The 25355-nt window shown below is 43.5% G+C and overlaps 1 protein-coding gene across 1 annotated transcript; it reads left to right on the forward strand.

The window, feature by feature from the left end:
• Positions 1 to 555: 555 nt before the first annotated feature.
• LOC124460952 lies at positions 556 to 21814 on the forward strand. Its single transcript, XM_047012538.1, has 3 exons — positions 556 to 924; positions 977 to 1776; positions 21457 to 21814. Exons 1-3 carry the CDS (start codon positions 556 to 558, stop codon positions 21812 to 21814), a joined length of 1527 nt encoding a protein of 508 aa, XP_046868494.1.
• Positions 21815 to 25355: the final 3541 nt, after the last annotated feature.

A 25355-nucleotide genomic window follows, 5' to 3' on the forward strand; every position in this document is an offset into this window, starting at 1 on the left:
AGTGTTTCCACCCGTTCCAAGTCGCATCTTTGGAGTTATATTGCAATTCCAAAGTATTCTCACACGTTCCAAGTCGTATCTTTGGAGTTAGATTCCAATTCCAAGGTGTTTCCACTCGTTTCAAGTCGTATCTGTGTAGTTATATTAGAACTCCAAGGTGTTCCAAGCCGCTCCTAGGGTTATTTGGCAGTGTTCCAAGTCATTCCAAACGTACCAGCTCGTTTTCTGGATTTTCAATCTATTTCAAGGCGTTTCAAAGCCGTTCTTTTAGTGGTTTGGTAGTGTTCCAGTTTTTCCCAAACGTTCCAGTTGGTCTTTTTGGCTAATTTTCAAGCCGTGCCAAACCAGCTCACCACTTTATAACCGCCACTCGCTGGGGTTATAAGCACGAGCCCGTCAAAGGACGAGAAAGCAGCTGAGAACACTGCAGCCCCGAGCAAAGCCCAGAGCCACGACGAGCAAGCCAAAAAGAGGTCAAATCATTGGTACACTTCCACAGATTTTGGTCACTCGGTCACTCGGTCCGAAACCAAAAGGGTTTTAGCTGCTTCCACCATGGCTTGGAAAAAGTTTGTTTCCATTTGCGATAAACTAATTCAGTTTGAAGTCGACGCCCACGTCACTTCACTGTCCGAGGTCAGCGTATTTACGCTCCAAGTCCGTCGTGATCGAGTTCAAGCGTTGTGGGAGAAGGTCGAGCAGGAATATGAGAAATGCGAGGCACTCACAGATGGTAAAGACGATAACTCTGAAGATTTAGCCAGGCAAGCTAAATATGACAAATGCTATCAAGTTTACGAGCGATGCACGGCTCGATTAAACGAGCTTATCCATGAAGGGTCTGCTCCTACTCCTCCGAACCGTCATGCGCCTACCTCTGCACCAGCAGAACGAGGCTGTCGATTGCCACCCATTGACACAGAAGTCTTTACGGGAGATTACTTAAAATGGCCCACGTTCCGTGACTTGTTTACAGCCATCATCAAAAGCATTACAGGATCATCAGAATGCTCTGCAGGCATCCATTCGCGCTTTTGAGCACTGTGGCCTGCCAGTAACCACTTGGGGAAGCATGTTCGTATTTTTCTGTTCCATCAAATTGCCAAAGAATACCCTTTCATTATGGGAACAATCTCTGGGAGACAAGACTGCCATTCCAGAGTGGCAAATGATGGACGATTTCCTCACTGAGCGGTTCCGTACGCTCGAAGCAGTGGAAAATACAACTGCACTGGCTATTTCGGTTCCCACACCGAAACCTCCACGAAATCCGCTTCCATCCACGCGAAAGGCTAATACATTTGAAGCCAAGGTGACCACCAAACCAAAATCCTGTGATCTCTCTATGAAGGAGAATCAGGTGCGTCGATGTCCCCGCTTCCTTCCGATGACGGTGCCAGAGAGGGTGGCATACATAAAGAAAAAGTCCCTTTGTCTGAACTGTTTCGCAAGAGGACATCAAGTAAAAGATTGTCCGAGTCAGCACAATTGCTTCACGTGTAAGGGGCGTCACAATACGCTCTTGCACAAGGACGCCCGAACGGAGAATAATCCAACGCCGGTCCCAGCTCAGCCCAGTTCGCACAATATTGTCCGGACTTACTTTACCTCTGAGGCAAGGTCCTCACGAGATAAGTTGCTAGGTACAGCCATCGTGGACTTTTGGCACAAGGGCACTACTTATGCTTCACGGGCGCTATTAGACCCGGCATCGGAAGCCAATTTCCTATCCGAAAGAATGTTCCGACTCATGAAGTTACCATTCCAAACTGTCAGGGCCGAAGTGACAGGCATTAACGGAAAGGTCAATAGAACCTTGAAGGTCTGTCACATTAGCATTCGGTCATCGCATGGACCTCCAGTCCAGATAGAGATAGAAGCTTTTGTCTTGTCCCAAGTTGCTGATGATTTGCCGTCATGTACGATAGCCCAAGCCACACTGGAAGGAATGCCCAATATTCCTATAGCCGACCCCTCCTTCAGATTAAAGGCAAAGATCGATCTACTTCTTGGCATTGATGTCATACCAGCGGTGACTCTTTCCGCAAGAGATGAGATTCGGTTGGGTCATTTCAGGCCCGTTGCAAGGGGTCCCCGTTAGTTCATGTGCCGCGTTCACCACGAGGGTCGCTGTTAGCAGAGAGGAGGGACTTGAAACTCTTCTCACAAGGTTTTGGGAGGTGGAGGATCTACCGGGCAAACCGGTAGAAGATTCTGACTCTGTTTGCGAGGTCAATTTCCAGAAGACCACAAGAAGAGATGTTTCGGGGAGATATACGGTCTCACTTCCGTTTCGAGATCCAACCAACATCAACATTGGTCATTCCAGACCAGGGGCATTGGCTCAGTTCCTAAAAAACGAAAGCCGGCTCCTTAAAAATATTCCGGCAAAAACTGAGTATGACGCCGTCATCCAAAAATATTTGGACTTGGGCCACATGCGTCAAGTTCCATTTGACGGCACTAATAACAATTTTTATTTGACACACCATGCGGTTTTCAAGCCCGACAGCACCACAACAAAGGTACGGGTAGTCTTTAACGCCTCTAGCAAGTCCACCAACGGAGTAAGTCTCAACGACATACTTTACCCTGGTCCGGTACTTCAGTCCGATCTCACTACTCAGATTCTCAAGTGGCGTTTATCACAAAAATGTACCGCCAAATTATGGTCGATCCAATCCATACGCCATTTCAGAGGATCCTGTTCCGAAATAAAGAGGGGCAACTTGGTGATTACGAGCTGAATACCGTCACGTTTGGCATTAACTGTGCTCCGTTCTTAGCCATCCGAGTACTTCAGCAACTCGCAAGTGATGTACAATCCAAATTTCCTTTGGCTAGCGATATTATCAAGTCCTATATGTATGTCGATGATGTCCTGGCAGGGGCTCATAATGAAGCAACGGCAATCGCAATGGTCAATGAACTTCAAGACGCTCTTGGTTCAGCTGGCTTTCCTTTGCGCAAGTGGACATCGAATGTGAAGAGCATGCTCAGTTGCATTCCAAAAAGTCATTTACTGAATGCTGATTTCCTCGATATCGAAGAGGCTAGCACAGCGAAAACACTGGGAATCCGATGGAAAGCGACTACGGATGAGTTTTATTTTGTCATCTCACCCCAAGATGTCAAGTCAGCTTATACTAAGCGAGAAGTCCTCGGGCAGATCGCCAAGTTATTCGATCCCGCTGGCTGGCTGGCTCCCTTTGTGATTCAAGCCAAGGTGTTTATGCAAGAGCTTTAGCTACAAGAGCTAGGGTGGGATGATCAATTGCCCAGTGAACTCCATCACAGGTGGCAGGATTTTACAAAGAGCTACTCCTTCCTTGACCAGATCCGAATTCCACGATGGGTTCTTCATGACCCAAATTCCGACATCCAATTCCATTGTTTTTGCGATGCGTCACAGCGGGCTTATGGTGCCGCAATTTACGTGCGCGTTAGCAATGACCAAGGCATATCATGCTGCCTTCTTGCAGCGAAATCTAGAGTAGCCCCGGTTAAAACGGTTTCATTGCCCCGCCTTGAATTATGCGGAGCCACACTTTTAGCTGAACTGGCAGCTGCAGTTCTTCCGCAACTTCCAGTTGATAATGCGGAGGCTTTTTATTGGTCAGATTCCACCGTCGTACTGTCGTGGTTAAATAAGCCACCCTGCACATGGACAACGTTTGTCGCAAATCGGGTAGCAAAAATTGTGACGGCAACAAATGACGCCCCATGGAATCACGTTCGTTCAGAGGACAATCCAGCAGATCTCCCTAGCCGCGGCCTGAGTGCGCAGGAACTGGTACACAAGGATTTGTGGTGGCACGGCCCACCATGGCTACGGGAACCACAAGAGTCCTGGCAGCGAGCGACACCACTCCCACTAGACACTACCTTGGAGAAGCGGGTAGTGAAGGTCCACGTCGCGATCGCTAAGCCAGCCAACGAGATACTATCTCGTTTTTCCAATCTGGCACGTGCCTTACGGGTGATAGCATATGAGATCCGTTTCGGCAGAAGGTGTCGTAAACTTCCAAACGATTACTCCGGGGAGGTGACCTCTAGCGAGATCAATCAAGTACTTCAGGCGTTGATCCGAGTCACTCAGCGTGATTACTTTCCGACGGAACATCGGTGTCTACAGCAGAAGAAATCTCTGCCCACGTCTAGCACCATTCTCAATTTGAATCCTTTCATTGACGCATCATGTGTGATCCGAGCATGTGGGCGCGTGCAACAAGCAGCGGCCCTTAGCTACGATGAGCGTAACCCCTTTCTGTTTCCAGTAGTAAGTCCATTGTCCCGGCTGTTGGTGCTTTTCACGCATCAGATCTCTCTCCATGGGGGCAGCCAACTGGTAGTCCGTCTCATCCGACAGAGATATTGGATTCCAAGACTGCGGAATCTAGTAAAATCGGTGGTCAATTCATGCAAAGTCTGTGTGATTTACAAAAGAAGGCTGCAATCACAGCTAATGGGCACCCTTCCGGCCCAGCGAACTACTTTCACACGTCCTTTCACGACCACCGGTATAGATTTTGCAGGTCCTTTCGACATCAAGAGTTTCACCGGCCGCGCTTGCCGCATATCAAAGGGATATGTGTGTGTCTTTGTTTGCTTTTCCACCAAAGCCGTTCACCTTGAAGCAACGTCGGATTTGAGTACCGAAGCATTTCTGGCAGCATTCGCTCGCTTTGTATCGAGGCGAGGGTGTCCCCAGCAAGTGCAGTCCGATAACGGAAAAAACTTCGTAGGTGCATCCAGAGTGCTTGAAAAAGATTTCCTAAGTTCTACCCAGCAGAAAATATTATCCCACTACAGCCATCAGAATGTGTCCTGGCATTTCATCCCTTCCGGGGCACCACACATGGGAGGGTTGTGGGAGGCTGGAGTTAAGAGTTTTAAAACTCTATTCTACAAGGCCACCTCCAACCAAAGGTATACTTTTGAAGAGTTCTCTACGCTGCTGGCTAAGGTAGAGGCGTGTTTGAACTCGCGGCCGATTTCTCCTATGTCTGAAGACCCCACCGACTCTTTAGCTTTGACCCCAGGCCATTTCCTAGTGGGCGGTCCATTGCTATCCGTGACGGAACCTGAAATCAAGGATCAGGTACCGTCTATCATTAACCGGTGGCAGCGTCTGAAGGCCGTGAGTCAGCATTTCTGCACCATGCATTTATGCCCAACCGGGCAACACAAGGGTTAAAGGAGGCGGAAGCTTTCACCTCGCGCCGCTCTCCCGATGATGCCCATCGCTCTCCCCACAAAAGAATTCCCCACACTTCGCTCCAAGCTGGGCTTGGTGCCCTGCTCTTAAGTAAGCTAGTTTTAGTTGAATTATATACCTGAATATACGTACAAGTGAAGTAAAATTTCTCTGCGTGTCAACAATTTACTGGGAGGAAAGAAGAAAAAGGGAAAATTTATCTAGCTGCCCCAAACCAGAAGGAAGTTCGACCCCCCTACATAATCAATATCATATAGCTCTAGAAGAACTAGAAGAAACATTTTCATAAAAATTGGAGTATGCTATGAAATTTACATATGTGATAATATTGGATATAAAACCCCAGATCCCAAAATTTGAGTGTGATCGGATAAATATAACACAAGTTACAGTCAATATAATAATCAGCTCTGCCGGCAGCACTGCTTGCTGTCTACTACGTCTTTCGTCATCAACAGAGTACATGCATACACACAGACGCAACGCTATATAAACTGTATGTGTATGCGTGCGTTGCTTTGCTTTGGGAATGAGGGAAGAAGAAGAACAAATTGTAAAATAGAGAGTAAAATTGTGTAATTTGTATATTGATGAATTGAGTTGCAGAAAACAAAGTTTGAACATGTAAAATTATTATTACCAAGGACTGCAAGGGTATATAAACTTCGGCATAGCCGATGTTAGCTTCTTTGATATTTTAATATAACGTCGTCAAACGTTTTGCAAAAAGTTTGATATTTGCAAAGATAGGCCTCACCGTATATCCACCTTTGCTGTTACCAGATCCATTCTGTTTTGGTATACTTATACGTAAGCCCATTTCCTTCCATATTCTTTGCGAAATTTCCTTCTTCCGCGATAACATTTTATTTTTATTATCGCCTTTTACATGCCAAGTTTTAATGTCGATTCGATATGGTATGTTTAAAACAAATTCCATAAACCTAATACAGGCGTGCAACGGACTAACGCCGTATTTCAAAGAATCAGGTTTAGCTTTAAAAATTACTGAATTGAAGTCATTGATGTGCATAAGAGTTTTTGGATTTATACCACATATTGGACAACATTGCGTAGACTTCGTATTTGTTAAAACATTAAGTACCTTGCCGTCAATCAATGTCATATATGTTTTGAAATTTATAGAAATGTTTGAGCTTTGTGATTTAAAACTTTCTAATTTTGTTACTTGCATATCCAAAATATGCTTTTCTGCTAGGAATTTTGCAAGGCTTTCTTTAGCGTATTCAATTTTTATTAGTGTGCAGAAGCGTACAGACTGGGGGCTTCTGTTCACCCAAATTAAACGATTTAAAGAATCCACTAATCTTATTGGAATCATAGTTGCCACGAATAGAGAACTGTCGTCAGAATCGGGTTCATCCAAATCAAATTTCTGCTTATAGGCACTTTGACCGGTCGACCCATCAAATCCATAGTATGCAATAAGTGTGCACTCTGTAACATTTTCCATATGTTGCAAAACTTCCTTTTGTAAAATTAATATTCGTTCAGCCGTAAGGCTTAACAAATCCTGCAAAGAAACCTTTGCCACAGTTTCTGTACTTTGCATTCCTGTGGGACTACACTGCATTTTCGTTTTTGTATTGCATCATAACCAGGATATATGTCGTTCCCGTACGCATTTTTTAGTTGCTTTGTATTAATATATTGTTGTTTTGTTGACCATTTTCCAATATATAGGCTAAGGCTACATTATTAGATATTTTTACCGGTTCTTTGTTTGACACATTCTTCACTTTTTTCTTTATACTGACTTCTAATTTTTCCTTTTTTTTGGAGATGTTGAGGCTGCATGCGGAAGTAAATCAGTAGACAAATGGATACTTTGGCTTTTAATGTATGAATGTGCGATATAGTCAAATCATCTCTATTAATTTCTGCCAATATAAACGACGTTGCAGCGGTAGCATTGCGATTGTTGTTGTTCCAAATATCGGCATGCGTGCTGTTGGTAATTGCGAGAGAACTACAATTGCGTTTTTTGTATAAACGGGGGAAAACGGGGAAATAAGATTGTTACTACATGAAACTAGACATTTAAGTTAGTAACTTGCCATTTTTAGTTGCCTGCTCTTCGTATAAAAATACTTCACGGAACACGATTAAAATGGTTAGGATTTTAGTACAAATACAACCATCAACATCTCTGGACAATAACAACACAAATATTAATGTATTTTTGTCATAAAATAAATATTATACATACCTTGATCTTTGTTTTCCATACTTAATATACACTCCTCATTACTTGAATAGGACACCTCCAACGTATGTTTTCCATGAGACACTACTCCCGAACCAATAAAGCTAGCGATCCATTTTTTTTTTAAATTAAAGATTATTTAATACTTATGTTTTAAACAAATGAAGAACTTCATGATACTGCTTTAGTTTATAACAAAAATGGTTCTCTCAAACTACATCAAATTTTGGCAGTCAAATTGTATGTCACTTGAATAGGACACCTCAACAAAAATACATTTTAAATTCGTTTCAATGTTTTAACATATGCATAACTTTGTTTACATACAAAAATAGAAAATAAGAAAGTAAAAAAAAAGAAATTTAATGTGTCGAGCCACCTTTCTGTTCCAAGACTTCAATCATCCTGTTTGGAAGAGATTCATACAAACTGGCCAAATAATTCAAAGAAATGGAATCCCAAGCCATTTCAATTGCTTTTATTAATTCTGGAACACTTGAATATTGTTTTCCAGAACTATAAATCTCCCGTGTCAGCCATCCCCACACATTTTCGATTATATTTAAATCGGGTGAGTAGGGCAGCTAGGAGGTCCACATTTTGGCTCTTTATGAACGTTTTTACAAGCCGACCTGTATGTATTGGCGCATTATCTTGCTGATACATCTTTGGGAGAGGCCCAAAAAAGGTTTGGAAATGTGGAAAAGCCTCTACTAAAATTTCCTTGTAGCACAATGCATTCATTGTTGATGACAAAAATTTAGGTTTAAAGGTGCCATAGTATGAAATGGCCCCGCACACCATCACACCTCGAGCTCTACTATGAAGACGGTCCAAATGATGAGGTTCTTTGCGTATATCATGGAAATAATAACTATACCCGTCTGGACCTTCTAAATTGAATTTTTTTTCATCCGAGAACACCAAAAACTGAGTCGTTGCAATCACACTATGAGTGCGGCCTTTCATATTCTTTCTATAGCCAGACACATTACCTTAAAATTTGTAATGACATGTCGACTTCTATTGATTTTTTTTTGGCAATTGATAGTCCAGAGTCCTTGTACGCCTTTATTTGTCCTCTTTCCTCATCAGTTAAGGACTTTCCTCGACCCATTTTGTTTTTATATTAAAGCCAATACTCGAAAATAGCAAAAAACCTCCTTTAACAAAATTTGTATGATCACTCGCCAAAAAAAACGATCAAACTAAATGCATGTTCTATTCAAGTGACAGGAAAAATTTACTCAATTTCATACAAATTCCAACACAAAGCAAAAAAAATGTTCCGGCTCTTTCCCAGAGGTTTCTGTTGCGTTCTGATAGACGTAAATAACTGCTAAAAGACAACTTGCAAAAAAACCGTTATTTTATCATTTCGCTTTTGAGTTCTTCGCAAATTATTATTAATAAAGCTTTTGGTATCTTTGTGTGTTCCTGTATTTTAGTCCATTCGTTCCTGATTGTGTCCAATGCTAAATCCGTTGGTATGCTTGGAAATAATGATACCACATCAAACGAAATTAATTGTTCATCGTCACAAATGTATCTGTTATTTATGCGTTGTTTGAATTCAGTTGCATTTTTTATGTTATATTTCGAGTCCAATGTTATATTCCTTAAAATTTGTATAATGTATCTACAAAGTCCATAGGATGGTGAGCCAATTGACGAACAAATTGGTTTCAATGGTGTCCCTTCTTTGTGTATTTTTGGTAGTCCATATATTCTTAGAGAGATCGCCGTAGTTGTCGTCATTCTGTTCTTTTCAATCTTTGAAATAACCCCCATCTTATGTAGTTTGTCCACCAGATTGTTGTTCTTTGTCTGTAATCGTGTTGTTGGGTCTTTCCTGAGGATTCTATAGGTGTTTAGATCCGACAATATGTCCATCATTCTATGGTCATAATCAATCTTTTTCATTGCTACCGTTTTATTTCCTTTGTCAGATGTTAATATCAAAATATCGTCATGTTGTTTAAGAAATTTGTATGTCCGTTGAGTTATATTTAATATTGCACGATCTGTTGCATTAATGTATTTCATCGCTCTATGCTCTTTAACCATTAAAGAGAAAGCAGTACGCGCTGCCTCTTGTTTCTCTTTTTCCTTAATCGTCTGAACTATTTCTTCTCCATCGGCCATGTATTTAGTGAGATGGAGCTTCTCGTGTGCTATGGGAAGAGCAAACTTTGGACCCTTTGATAGTAATGATTTTATATCCGGCGGGAATTCCAATTCCGTCTCATTTACAAATCAATCGTCAGTTCTGTTGTTGTTAAAGAGAGCAAAGTTCCGTTTGTTGTTTAGTTTCTCATGTTTATTTCATGATGTTCCCGCAATGTTTTTGTTAGTCTTTTTACTGCGTTTTGTTCTCTCTCCAAAAATGCGCTCATGCTTGAGTTTTTGTTGTCTCAGCTAATTTGTTGTTGATTCTTTTGAGAGTGTTATGTTTATGTTTTATAAGAAGGTTTAATATTTTTGTGTGAAAGAAATATGTATATCTGTCCAATGTTTTGTTTATGTCTGGAAATGCGTTATTGTCAAACCTAAAAATATTATCACATCGTGTGGTATTTTTAATAAAATTGGGAATTAATTTAGATCTTCTACATTTGAACAGAAATTTTAAACTACTTTTCAGTCTTACTTATTTCTTGGAGGTAGTCTGATGTCTATTAATTGTTGTTTTTGTGTTGCTGTAGTTCAGTTTTAATTTCGCAAATCCCATGGTTTGGGTTGCGATCGGCGGGCCATCCGTTGTTGTCATTGTGGTAGTTTTTGCGACCTTTGTGTTGTTATCTAAAATCCTATCAGGCTTCAGGTCATTTGTTCCAAATAAAAATAAAACGTAGTTTTTAAATTTATTTTTTTTTTTACGATATATTTCGGTTGCGCAGCGGCAACCGTCTTCATGGCAACTACAATAAAATGCAAGAACATTTAACAATTGTGTGACATTTAACAATTTTGTAACATACATTATTTAACACGTCAGCACCGTTCGACGTGGAGTTAAGAACTTATTTTTGTCAAGTAAATGTCTGTATATGTGAGTGCAGTTGTCGGTATCAGTCTTAAAGTTAAGTCGTGTGGCGCTCGGTGTATTGATGATATGTAGTATCTCCATGGTAAACGTTTTGTTTTAGTGCCGCTCTTCATCTAATATTGTTGTCTCTTCGAAATTCGGTGCATAGCCACTAGTTGCACAGTGTGTCATTAGTGCTGTTTTTGTTATTTAGTGTATCTACAGTTATTAATGTGTACTTAATTTTAATCGTCATTTTCGTTACATATAATATAACCGTTTGGAGCAGAGCAGAATAAAAGTCAAATGTTAGGAATATCAAAATATTTTTGCCTACGAGTGTCTTTAAAATTTGTTAACGGCCAAGTGCCGGAGCAAAGTATCTTTATTGTTTAAGCGATTGTACCAAACTAAATATATTGAAGGAAAGAAAATAGAACTAAATCTAAGTACATAAATATTCATTTAGAGGAGAGGAGCCCCATTAGAGATACCAACCACCGCATTGTAAAAACTGCGAGGATTACAACCACACCTCTAACAATTGCAATCTTAGGTCAGTGTGTGTTGTCTGTGGCGAACATCATAAAGACGGCATTTGCACCAAAGACAGAAATAATTTCGCACTAAGGCTATGCAGTAACTGTGGAGGGAACCACACTGCCAACTACAGAGTCTTTAAGGATCTTAAATCACACCTAAACGGGCGCAAACCCCCAGCTGGACCAAAAATCACCTTCAACGCCTCTAAAACTACACCGGGGGTATTCTTTGCCAAGGCTGTTAGATTATCTAACATGCCTGCTACAACCAGCCCTAGTGTATCCTTCGCTAGCATGCTCCGAACTCGACAGACGGAGCCCGCGAAAGAGACCCCGTCGCTCCAAAATCCGACACCAAGCGCACCAGAACTTGGCCAGCAAACTCCAAGTGGTTTAGAGGCCCTATTGATCTCACTTAATCAAACCATGACCACTTTTATGGCATTCTTTCAAAACTCCATGCAGGAACTGATGCGGAATCAAAACCTGCTTATCCAGAAGCTTATCGATAATAAAAATTGGCTTCCCTACGTCTATGTTTTTGGAATGCTAACGGCATTTCCAAGCACAAAAATAACCTACTACTACTATTCCTAGACTCAAGTGAAATTGACGTCATGCTGATATCGGAAACACAATTAAAATCAAAAAATAATTTTCAAATACCAAAATATACCTTCTACGCAACAAACCATCCAGACGGAAAAGCTCATGGCGGGACTGGTATCCTAATCAAAAACCGTATAAAACACTCGTTCCTCAACAGATTTGAAACTCAGCACTTACAAGCTACTGCTATAACTGTCCAAACCAGCTGCGGCAACACTACACTTTGTCCTTGTACTGCCCACCACGCTTCTCAATCTCTGAAAAGGAATTTACCGATTTCTTCACCACACACGTAGATCGTTTCATTGCAGCAGGGGACTATAACGTCAAACATACGCATTGGGGATCTCGCCTCGTAAATCCTAAAGGCAAGCAGTTGTACAACACAATAGTCAACCCATGTGACATGTGTGTCTCTGTACTTGAGTCAATGCTGTCAGCTGCAGCAAGAGTATCTACTCCACCAGCCTCTACTTACACTAAACCTGTTGACAGGCCTACGAACCGTCGGATAGAACAACTAGTAACGGAAAAACGACGTCTAAGAAGAGAATGGCAGATTACTCGCTCACCAGCAGAGAAAGCTTCGCCTAAGGCATGCTAATCGCAACCTCTCCAAGGCGTTAAGACAAGAAGAAAGCTGGGCTTAAAGAAATGTATAGAAAAGCCTAGTCCAACCAGCTCAAAACATCCTCTGTGGAAAGCCCACCTAACTTTAAGCGCTCCTACAGAGACAGTTTCACCGATAAGGAGTCCAACCTGTGGATGGGCCCGCAGTGACGAAGAGAGGGCATCCGTATTTGCCACACGTCTTAAAATGGTTTTCCAGCCAAATCCAACAGCAAACTCATCTGTACTTCCACCTTCGAGCACATTAACGGATAGTGAGTACTCGGAACTCCAATCGGATGAGATCCGAAAATCGTGGAACTACCTATCATCGCCATACAATACGTCTGCAAACTTTTCAACGCTATATAAGAATTGGCTACTTCCCAAGAGCGTCGAAAAGATCCACCATCATCATGATACCTAAAGTGGGAAAGGACAAAACTCAGCCATCATCCTATAGGCCAATTTGTTTGCTGCCATGTCTTTCGAAGCCTTATGAAAAGGTCCTGCAGACCCGAGTAAACTCATTTCTGGCATTGGAGAACACAATCCATTCACACTAGTTCGGCTTCCGCGAAAAACATGGGACAATTGAAGAAGTTAATCGCATGACATCCGAAATACGAACAGCATTCGAACTAAAAGAATACTGTTCGGCTGTCTTTCTCGATGTTGCCCAGGCATTCGATAGAGTTTGGCTGGAGGGTCTGATGTTCAAAATCCGGCAAAAACTCCCACAGTACATTCGCAAACTCATGGAATCTTACCTTTACAATAGGAAACTCGATGTAAGATGTAATGGCTCCGTCTCCGTTGATTTTGAAATCAAAGCTGGTGTACCGCAAGGCAGTGTACTCGGCCCATTGTTCTACCTGCTGTACACTGCAGACTTACCAACGAGTTTACGACTTACAACGTCCACTTTTGCCTATGACACGGCAATCCTCAGCAGATCCAAATGCCCAATACCAGCCTCTGCAAAATTAGAGGAACCCCTCAAGGTGGTAGAGGAATGGCTAGCAACCTGGCGTATCCGGGTAAACGAGCAGAAATGCAAACATGTTACATTTACGCTTAACAGAAGAAACTGTGCAGCTCTAATGCTAAACAACGTACCAGTTCCTCAAGCCGATGATGGCACTTACCTTGGCTTCCACCTAGACAGAAGACTAACTTGGCGCAAGCACATCGAAGCAAAAAGGAGACAGCTTAAACTGAAAGGGAGTACCTTACATTGGATTATCAATGCTCGGAACCCTCTACGTCTGGAGTATAAAGTCCTCCTATACAACTACGTACTGAAACCCATCTGGACTTACGGTGCCGTACTATGAGGGAATGCAAGTACTAGCAATGTCGACATCATACAAAGGGCGCAGTCGAAGATTTCAAGGTCAATCACGGGGGCTCCGTGGTACATATGGAACGTCAGCATTCAAAATGATCTAAATATACCTAGCGTAAAATCTGAAATAGGTAGTCAAGTAAAGTATTCTGTAAATTTGGATGCACATCCAAAGGCTATTGCCAATTCCCTTACGCGAACTAATAATAGAACGCGTCTTAAAAGAAATGACAGACCAACCCCATAATAAGTGATTAGGGTCGCCTGCAGTATCCCCAGGACTTAACTTAAGTACTAGACTAAGAAAAATATCTCAAACTTGTTGTTAGGCTTTAATTTAAGAGTAGATTCAACAAATATATTAAACGTTAAAAAAAAACAAAAAAAAAATATTCATATGGGAATATGAATCTAAACCTAAATACATAAGAAACAGTAGCGGATATACGGGAGGTGAATAAGGGTAAATTTCCTCCCCAAAACTCCGAGTCGTATTGACAATCAAAGGTTGGTTAAGAAATTTTATGAAAATACTAGCTGTACCCTGCCACGCTTCGCTGTAGCAGATGGCGCTGCGGTCAATACACGCTTCGTTGTGGCACATTGTTGGTGTACTCATAAAATATGAGGAACATATTAAAACATATCTCTTAAATACGTTTAATTCTGTAATACTTGTGGGTATATAATATTTTTTATTTTGCCATTCTCCCCGTAAATATAAAGGCTATCTGGTTTACCGACACGGGAACACGCAACATACAATTGTCCATGTAAAAAGCAACCCGCATGTAAATCTAACCATATAATTCTAGAGATTAACCTTAAGCTTTATTAATTGCCATGGCGAATGCCAATCGAATGGGAAACTGCAATCTTCTGAATTGAAACGGTGTATCAGTCGGGATCATGGGAACCCTGGGAATAAGGACATCTTCACCTTTAAATGGTGCAGTTCTTCATCAATTTTTTGACCGCTAGTCGCGTGCCATTGCAGAGTTTTGGCTGATTAATATTCCGGAGCATGATTATTGGCACACCTATTTTCAATTTCAATGCAATTTCCTCTGTTTCTATGCTGGATAAGATGACATGATTAAGTTAATAAACATCTTCATTCCCAATTGACTTAGCACTTTATTTGTCATAGCTAAGCGCTTGTCTAAAATTGGCACGAATTGGGTGCCATAAATGAGGTTATTTGGAAGCAGGAATTATATTTCCTAATGTTTCATAGGAAATGATTCGATTCAAAGGTGGATCCGGAAAGCAGAGTGCGCCGTGGCTCTGGTGGTGCTTTAAGTTGAGGAAATTTTATTTTGCCGCCAGCACAACACATTCCTTTGGTTTAATTATTGAACTTCATAGCCTGTAAGTGCAAACATGACTAATTTGGCCAATGACGACATAGCGGCTGGAGCATTATAAGCAGCTGGGTCATATCGAAATGCAATACGATGGCATTGCTCATGTCGATCTAGTCCTATCTGTGCGCGGGATTCAGCTATCCTTCCCCTATGCTGTTCACTTCTTTGCGAGCGAAGCAATTGTATTGCTGCAGATCATGTTGTTGACATATAACTGCTCCTGCCTACTGCGGTCGATACACGGAAAGCCGTATGAAACCCATTTTATTCGCGCTCGCGAATACGATATCGACATCAAAGGTAGACAAAAGCCATGCTTGAACCTGACTCCACAGTGTGTCGAATTTTGAAAGCAATCGGTTCAGTAGTTTCTAAATGCATAGCAGTTGTAGGTACTCACACAAGATATATATATTGCAGTCTGTAGGCTTCAAAATAGGGGGATTTCTGCGGAACGTCCCATGGGGAATTGCTTCGCAAAAACCTAGAACTCTTTAGGTATGGCCATTTCGTTCACGTTCTGCCTTTCTTAGATTGTTTGCCATCAAGCCTGTATAGCTGCTCACTGCATTCCATGCCGCCGCGTCTGCCAGCATTATGGACACAAGGTTCTCAGTTGTCACCACAGTGCCGACCGCTTCCTCCAGAAGCCGTTGTTTACTGATAAATCGCCTACATACAAAAATGACATGTTCCGCGTCCTCTACCATGCTTCCACCACATGTCAGGCAGTACGGCTCAGACTCGTGCCCGAATCTATAGAGGTAAGTCCTGAAACAGCCGTGTCCTGTGATGAACTGGGTAAGGTGGAAGGAGACTTGTCCATGCTTCCTTTCCATCATCGGCGTGACCTTGGGGATAAGGGTGTGGGTCCACCTCCCCTTGCTAGATGAATCAAACCGCTCTTGCCAAGTGGCGAAGCTCAGCAACCTTGCATCGTCTTTAGCTGTGCCGCGCTTTGTTACGTCCGCGATGTTTCTGGCCTCGTCCGCAAGCAAGTTAATGGGAATCATGCCTGCAAAGACCAACGCAGCATCCTCAGAGACGGTTCTATATCGCTGCAGACCCTCAGTGCGCAGAGGCGGTAGCCACTCCGACGCAGCACTCCGCCGTACATCAGGTAGCGGCCGCAGGACCGAGCCTTGTGGCACTCCAGCAGACACATTACGTTTCTTAGGGCCATTTGAGGTGCCGTATCTCAGGATCCTCTGCCTAAAGAAGCTCCAGGCCAGGAGATACGGTGGGACGCCGAGATCATAAATGGCACCGAAAACGTATCTCAAATCCGCAGTGTTGAAGGCGTTCTTTACATCAAGCGTGACGACCAGGCAGTACTGTTTGGAGCCTCCTTTCCATCTAGTACCTAGATGGAAGGCGTCAATGGTGGATCTTGCCTTGCGGAAGCTAAATTGGTTGGCCGAGAGACCGCCGCACTCGCTGACGTAAGCGTTCAGTCTCGTTCCGACGAGGCCTTCAAACACTTTGCCTATAGAATCCACCAGACATATCGGTGTATCTGGGCGAGGTATCTGTTGGCTTCCCCGGCTTGGGCAGAAGGGCCAACTTCAGGATCTTCCATTGCTCAGGATAGACTCCCTGGTGAGGCAGCGGTTGAAGACGGCTGCGAAGACATCTGGGACATCTGAGACATCTAGGGACAGGGCCAAAATACAGGCCTGTGGTGGCTTCTGGATTGGACCAGCCGTGCTGGCAGCTGTTATCATTCTGCAGACTTCGTTTGTTATTTCTTGCACCGTGGCTGTTATGAGACTTTGCCGGGACAGCATTGAAGAGAACGCCTGGGTGAGCGATCCTCGTGATCGCTCGCCGTATAACAGTTATCCAGTTTCCAAGATGATATCCTCGCAAGGCCACTGCTTACGTACGTAAGATCTATCACGGATCCTCTACCGGCCCGATTGTACGTGTTTTGGGTGCCTTGGTTCAATAGTTTGACGTCTTGTGGAGGAGCTTCCCCATTTCTCTGCCATGCGTTGAAGTCTCTCGCGATGTGTCCTTGCGTCGGTCGTCAGTTCATCTAGAGCCTTGGTAAGTCTGCGAGGCACAGACTGGGCGGCAAATAGCAGCTGTCTGCCATATCGCGTTAACCTGTGCGTGGGCGGATTGCCACATGCCCAATTGGGGGAGATTTTCCTGTCCTTCAGCTGGGTTATGTTTTCTGCTTCTGCTGCGCTTAGCTCCAGTAGGAGGTCTCCTTTGGCGGTGCGTCTTACGGCGCGTAGGCTTTTGCCCACTGCCTGCAGCTTGTTATCCTGGCTCCTTGTCACCAGCTTTAGCATATCGCTATATGACATTTCACCCTTGCGTTGTACCAAAATAGCGGCAGGACCCTTTTTCGGAGAGTCCGTTTCGGTTGCCTCGCCGTCATGGTCTGCCATGCAGGCTCTGGTTGTGGCACTCTTTCTTGGCTATCATGCGGCAAAAAAGTTTCCGAAGTGTTGGCGACTGCTCTCTGGCTGGGCATGAGTATAACATCCTCTGATGCTAGAATATTTCTTAAGGGGTCAAAGGCGTCACGTTGCGATTCATCAAAGTCAATTAGGCACTTTCGTCCTCCAGTATGTCGGTTAAGGAACTCACAATTGATGCAAAATCCTTAATGAACACACTGTCATAACTAGCAAGGTCCGATTTTAGTGGATAGAGGCTCTTTGGCTTGAGGTACTCCTGAATTGCCTTGACCTTTTCGGGATCAGTTTTTGTTCCTTCACTGGAGACAATGAAACCCAAAGGAAAAATTCATTTAGCTGCCCCAAGCGACAAGGAAGTTCGACCCCCCTACACAAACATTGGTCCTTCGAGCCTGATAGCAAGATCCTCCCGAACCATTTGCATCGGTGGAATTTCATACATATTTCGAGCTAAGCTATTTTTTCCAAATTATATGTATATGAGTACATGTACATACCTCCAGCATCCGTACCCATACTCACATACATATAATTGTTGCCCTTGATTCTCCTAATCCAAGTAAAATTACTTTCGCGCAAATTTTTCCTCCTCAAAGGAGAGAAAATTTTGGTCCCCAAATTTTCATACATATATATGTGTCCAGTACATAAGGCGTCATATTTGTTCGCCCACTTCAAGATTTTTTTTCTCACACTTTGGCATATATAGGCCAATTATATAGACGCCATATTTATTTGCCTATTTCTAAAATTAATTTTTTCGCAATTTCCAAAATATTAACACATATGTATGTATAGAGACAATCCTACGAAATTCAAAGTGATCTTCTACGTACATATATATATGCAAGCAGTGTGTGTGAATGTGACATAACAAAAATTACAAAATTTATCCAGTGCTAAATTAAATCCTAAAAAAAAGTTTTTGTGCAAATACAGTCCACTCCTGGGACTGTACCCTGTACTGAGTGTGCGCGAAGTGAAAGGTGGTTCCAACGAAGAGAAAAAATTTTTAATACAAATTAATAAAGATTTAAAAAAAAAAAGAAAGTGGACCACCCTTTCACATATAAAGGCCACACTTAGACATTTCTTGTGTCCCGCGACACTCTATAAAGTTGGGGCATATCAGCTAGACACATCAAAAGAATATATATATAAAAAAAAGTTGTTAATTTGTATAAAGAAATCCGATCCATTCGCACTTCTGCATATTTCCATTCCATATTTTAATATTTAAAAAAAGAAAAAAATTAAATACATACATATATACATATCAATACACATATACATATACATATATACACATATATCTATACATATACTCCAACATTTTACATAGCCATAACATATGTACATATACATACATATTTTTCCATACATAAAATTTTACATATTGATATTCATATCCATATAGTACATATCCATACATATATTCTACAAAATTTTTTAATTTTTTTTGCACACAAATATATTTTTCCATCACCGCGAACAAAATACCGCTCCCCCTTGCAGCCTATATACATACATACGTGCATACATAGGTCCTACTTAACTGCAGTATACCAGCACAGCTGCAAGCTCATGTGCCAAAGACCGGCACAAAGCAAACGACCAAAAGTAGCTGTGCTGTATACCCTAGGTTGGCATGCACTTTGTGGGGTATATTTGTTGAAAATTTGTGTTCCGCGCTTTTGTTTATTCTTATTCCAAAGCGTTCCAAGTCGTATCTTGGGTTTGTTTTAATATTAAATTCCCAAATTTTTCCAATCGTTTCCAAGTCGTATCTTGGGTTTTTTTATATTCAATTCCCAAAATTTTCCGATCGTTTCCAAGTCGTATCTTTGGGGTTATATTTCAATTCCAAAGTGATTCCACGCATTCCAAGTCGTATCTTTGGTTATTTTTCAATTCCAAAGTGTTTCCACGCGTTCAAATCTTGTCTTTGGAGTTAGATTTAAACTCCAATGTGTTTCCACGCGTTCCAAGTCATATCTTTGGTTATATTTCAATTCCAAAGTGTTCCCACGCGTTCCAAGTCGTATTTTTGGGTTTATATTGTAAATCCAAGGTGTTCCAAGCGTGCCACGTCGTATCTTTGGGTTTTATAGTTCAATTCCAAGTGTTTCAAGTCGTATCTTTGGGTTTTGTATTTCAATTCCAAGACGTTCCACCCCGCTCCTAGTGTTTTTTTTGGCAGTGTTCCAAGTTATCCCAAACGTACCAACTCGTTTTGTGGGTTTTTAATCTATTTCAAGGCGTTTCAAAACCGTTCCTTGCGTGGTTTGGTATTGTTCCAGTGTTTCCAAAACGTTCTAGTTTGTCTTTTTCGCTAATTGTCAAGCCGTGCCAAACCAGCTCACTACTTTATAACCGCCATTCTGTGGGGTTATGAGCACGAGCCCATCAAAAGACGAGAAAGAGGCTGAGAACACTGCGGCCACGGGCAAATCCTCAATTGCTGCTCCAAGTCAGCGGCAGAGGATATTATTTCACACACACATTTTCAAGCTTGGGTATTTGAGGTGAACTGACCCCAAAAGTATTTCCAGGAGAAATATGTTTGGCAGTAGGGCGGGTGACTAATAAATCTTCTGATCTGAAGTGAATTCAAAGGCAGTTATTACTCTGATGATGTCATATGTATCTGTATCTTATTACTACTACTGCTGCTGGACTCTAATGAATGAAACTTCTCTCTCCCTTTCTCACTCTCTCGCACTCTCTCTCTCTCTCTCTCTGTCTCTTATGAGGCCCACCAAATATGTACCTATTGAATGCGATTGAATCCATGTGACAAAATGACAGTGCCAGCGTGTGTACCAGCCATACTACTCCTCCTTCCCAACCATTTCAGACCCTCTCTAGTCCATTAGCTCTCACGTCCGCACCATCAAGCACGACCTTTCAGCAAGCCACGCCAGAGCCACGACGAGCAAGCCAAAAAGAGGTCAAATCATTGGTACCACATCCACAGATTTTGGTAACCGCCCCAAGAGTCACTCGGTCCGAAACCAAAAGGGTTTTAGTTGCTTCCACCATGACTTTGAAGAAGTTTGTCTCTATTAGCGATAAACTAATTCAGTTTGAAGTCGACACCCACATCACTTAATTGTCCGTCGTGATCGAGTTCAAGCGTTGTGGGAGAAGAAGCGAAAACGAGGGGTGAAGCCAACCTCATTGCAGCAAAATTCCCGCTTACAAATGATGAAATGAAATGAATGAAATGAAACGGCATGGAATGCACTCAAACAGCATTTTGAAAATAAGCGACTTATCGTGAACAGCCAATTCCGAGCACTTCTTGACCTGCCTCAAATTTCCCATGAGTCCGGAAAAGCATTACAAGATCATCAGAATGCTCTGCTGGCACCCATTCGTGCTTTTGAGCACTGTGGCCTGCCAGTAACCACTTGGGGAGGCATGTTCGTATTTTTCTGTTCCATCATATTGCCGAAGAACACCCTTTCACTGTGGGAACAATCTCTTGGAGATAAGACTGCCATTCCAGAATGGCAAATGATGGACGATTTCTTTACTGAGCGTTGGCTTTTTCGGTTCGAAACTTCGCGAAATCCTCTTCCAGCCACCCGAAAGGCTATTACATTTGAAGCCAAGGTGACCACCAAACCAAAATCCTGTGATCTCTGTATGAAGCTCCTTCACCCGGTGCGTCGATGTCCCCGCTTCCTTCAGATGCCGGTGCCAGAGAGGGTGGCATACATAAAGAAAAAGTCCCTTTGTCTGAACTGTTTCGCAAGAGGAAGAGTTGAACTGTTTCGAGTCAGCACAATTGCTTCACTTGCAAGGGGCGTTACAATACGCTCTTGCACAATGATGCCCGAACGGAGAATAGTCCAACGCCGCTTTCAGCGCAGCCCAGTTCTCACAATATTGTCCGGACATACTTTACCTCTGAGGCAAGGTTATCACGAGATAAGTTGCTAGGTACAGCCATCGTGGACTTTTGGCACAAGGGTACTACTTATCCTTCACGGGCGTTATTAGACCCGGCTTCGGAAGCGAATTTTATATCCGAAAGAATGTTCCGTCTCATTACCATTCCAAACTGTCAGGGCCGAAGTGACAGGCATTAACGGAAAGGTCAATAGAACCTTGAAGGTCTGTCATATAAGCATTCGGTCATCGCATGGACCTCCAGTCCAGATAGAGATAGAAGCTTTTGTCTTGTCCCAAGTTGCTGATTATTTGCCGTCATGTACGATGGCCCAAGCCACACGGGAAGGAATGCCTAATATTCCTCTAGCCGACCCCTCCTTTAGTTTAAAGGCGAAGATCGATCTACTTCTTGGCATTGAAGTCATACCAGCGGTGACCGTTTCCGGCATCCAGACCGAAGTCATTTCAGGCCCGTTGCAAGGGGTCCCCGTTAGTTCGTGTGCCGCGTTCACCACGAGGGTCGCTGTTAGCTGAGAGAAAGCACTTGAAACTCTTCTCACGAGGTTTTGGGTGGTGGAGGATCTACCGGTCAAACCGGTAGAAGATTCTGATTCTGTTTTCGAGGTTAATTTCCAGAAGACCACAAGAAGAGGTGTTTCGGGGAGATATACGGTCTCACTTCCGTTTCGAGATCCAACCAACATCAACCTTGGTCACTCCAGACCAGGGGCATTGGCTCAGTTTCTAAAAAACGAATGCCGTCTCCTAAAAAATATTCCGGCAAAAACTGAGTATGACGCCGTCATCCAAGAGTATTTGGACTTGGGCCATATGCGTCAGGTGCCATTTGACGGCAGTAATAACAGTTTTTATTTGACACACCATGCAGTTTTCAAGCCCGACAGCACCACAAGAAAGGTACGGGTAGTTTTTAACCCCTCTAGCAAGTCCACAAACGGAGTAAGTCTCAAAGACATACTTTACCCTGTTCCGGTACTTCAGTCCGATCTCACTGCTCAGATTCTCAAGTGGCGTTTTTTCCGAGTAGTTTTCAATGCCGACATCACAAAAATGTACCGCCAAATTATGGTCGATCCAATCCATACGCCATTTCAGAGGATCCTGTTCCGAAACAAAGAGGGGCAACTTGGTGATTACGAGCTTAATACCGTCACGTTTAGCATTAACTGTGCTCCGTTCTTAGCCATCCGATTCCATCCATTTCTACCAAAGCCATTCACCTTGAGGCAACTTCGGATTTAAGTACCGAAACATTTCTGGCAGCATTCACTCGTTTTGTATCGAGGCGAGGGTGTCCCCAGCAAGTGCAGTCCGACAACGGTAAAAACTTCGTAGGTGCATCCAGAGTGCTTGAAAAAGATTTCCTAAGGTCTACCCAGCAGAAAATCTTATCCCACTATAGCCATCAGCATCTGTCCTGGCATTTCATCCCTCCCGGGCCACCACACTTCCATTAAATGAATGGCGATTCATTGTCATCATTCGCGTCTCGGGCGAATCCACCAAACGTACCCTGGCAGTGACGGCAACGTCCGCGTCGTCGATCTGCTTATCGATCGCGGTGTTGTGAAGCGTCTAGTCGCAAAGCTGATCTTTTTTTATCCAGAAGAAAGAATTCAAACTCATTAGGTAAAGTTATAGTAGCGTCCAGCACTTGGTCCTTCCTCCCAAATAAGAAGCGCAGAGTAGTAATATGTGTATTCTATAGTCCTACATTAATCCGCTTTCTTCGTTATTTGTCCCGGCAGCTTCCTGATATCCGTTAATCTACATCCCGTTTGTAAGAAAGCTCTGGCTGGGGTACAATTCTCAGTCCCAGAGTCCAGTCTACAGAACATTTATTTGATCTGGAGACCCCGATGAGTATTAGGATTGGTGACTGAGACCACATGAAGGGGGGAAAAGGGAAGGGAATGGAGTAGGAGGAGAGTCCAAGAGGAGTAGCAACGACTGATCTCGTCTGCCAAGCGAAGCCGGCTTGGCCAAGATCCGTTACCTCCTCACATTGAGTGACTGAGCCTAGGGACCAGCGACTGACTTCGTCTGCAGGAGAATAACTCATCCTGTCGAAGTCCGCTGGTCCTTCGGCTCCACTCAAATGTATACCTAGATTCAGTGCCGAATAAAGAAATAATGCCAGGTGGGTTAAATGATCATATTATAACGTTTTATTAATAATTAATTAATCCTAAACATATTTGGAAATCTGGGTCCCTACCGCACTCAAGTAAAAATAAAGGGGAACTTTGGTCATGGGCTCACCTGTTAATCAAGAAGGATCTCTCGCTGGTACTCGGTCTCTAGTCTTGGTTTTACTTGGTTACACTTGTTGCTTTGCACTCACTGTTTCACAATGTGACTGATTACTCTCATGGCTACTGGCGAAGTGATTTTCTCTCAATTCTAACTCGCTGTCGAAACCCACCCTTGCTCTGCCTACTTATGTCCAAACGGTGAAAACATACGATGCGTCTTGTGCTTTGGCACGCGTGACGATCGCCGTCTCTCTTTTTTTACTTTCGATTCTTTGCTTTTCCATTTGGCGTCAGCTCGCGGCGCAGCGACCGATGCTGAGAGATTGCCCACTCAGCGACGCGTCGATGCCGCTGCCATGCCAAGTCGTTAGTCAGAAAGAGATAGATTTAGAACATGAGCATCGTCTGTCGAAAAGAACTACAGTTAATTCCATGTTGGAACATTTAGATATGCCCTCCATGGGCGTAACGAAAGATAACCAACAAAGGGGCCCTGCATGGGCGTAGTTTACTTAAATATATACATCAGAAGGGGAACGGTAATGGGGTGTCAGACGCTGCCAAGTATTGGGACTCGTCACACGTTTCTATGGCTCCGAGACCACGTTCAGTACAGGCATCGAAGGAGCAGCGCAGATGTTCGCGAGGAACTGAGTCCTTCCGTTGCCGAGTCTGTCGCGGAATCCATCCTCTGAAGCGATGCCGTCGCTTCCTGCGGCTGAACGTGGAGAAGAGGATGAGGGCAGTGCTTGCCAACAAATACTGCGCCAACTGCCTGCCTCACCAACACTCCGGAGAAAGCTGTTTGAGCGGTGATAGGTGCCGAGTATGTAAGGAGGACCACCTCACGCTACTCCACTTCCACGAGGAGCGTCGTCGACGCACTTCATGCTCCGTCGTACGCCGAGTTACCCCCGAGTCCTCCAGACGATGGGTCGCGCCAACGCCAGCCTCCGATCCTAAACTGACACTGCCCACACTGCTGCAGCACCGCAATCGACATCTGATGCCAACGGCGATGGTACGTCTCGAGACGGGAGGGAAAACCTTCGACGTGAAGGCCCTCGTGGACCCTTTTTCGGCGGTATCGTCGATGGCGACGTCACTGGCCACGGCCTTTAAATTGACAGCCGTCAATATTGGGGCGGAGAAAGCGCTGGCAGCAGTGATCCGGTCAGTGAAGGATGGCGATTGGAGGCGATTCTGAAGGTGGTCGATGGCTTGTGCTGCTCTCCGGTGGACCCGTAAATCTCCAAGAAGTTCAAGGGCATCGTCCTGGCGGATGACACATTCTACCGACCGTCGTCGGTGTCTTTGGTCCTGGGCGCGGACGTGATGACGAAGGTCATGTTAGAGGGGAGTCTACCCGGGGTTGGTGGGCGGCCAATTGCGATGCGCACAGTCTTTGGCTGGACTCTGTCCGGAGCATGCCATTAGACTGCCTGGGTCTTGCACTCCTGCAAGGGGGGGAGAATGTTTCTGCCCAACGGGCAACACAAGGGTTAAGGGAGGCGGGAGCTTTCATCTCGCGCCGCTCGATGATAACCATCGCTTTCCCCACAAAAAGAACTCCCCACACTTCGATCCAAGCTGGGCTTGATTACCCTTTTTTGTTTAAGCTAGAGTAAGTTGAATTATACCTGTGACTGTGAAAAATATACAAGTGAAAGAAAAGTCTCTGCGCATCTCCAATTTTTTGAAGGAAGAAAAGGAAAAATTTATTTAGCTGCCCCAAACGACAAGGAAGTTCGACCCCCCTACACAAACAATATACGACGCTTTCTTTAAAAAATGTTGTG

The sequence above is a fragment of the Drosophila willistoni genome, unplaced genomic scaffold (assembly GCF_018902025.1).
Source record: "Drosophila willistoni isolate 14030-0811.24 unplaced genomic scaffold, UCI_dwil_1.1 Seg169, whole genome shotgun sequence".
Lineage (NCBI taxonomy): Eukaryota > Metazoa > Arthropoda > Insecta > Diptera > Drosophilidae > Drosophila > Drosophila willistoni.

Coding starts and splice junctions, on each gene's coding strand:
- LOC124460952 (XM_047012538.1), top strand. CDS start 556: ATGGCTTGGAAAAAGTTTGTTTCCATTTGCGATAAACTAATTCAGTTT. Junction 925..976: donor TGCCACCCATTGACACAGAA/GTCTTTACGGGA, acceptor ACTTGTTTACAG/CCATCATCAAAAGCATTACA. Junction 1,777..21,456: donor TTACCATTCCAAACTGTCAG/GGCCGAAGTGAC, acceptor CCAAACTGTCAG/GGCCGAAGTGACAGGCATTA.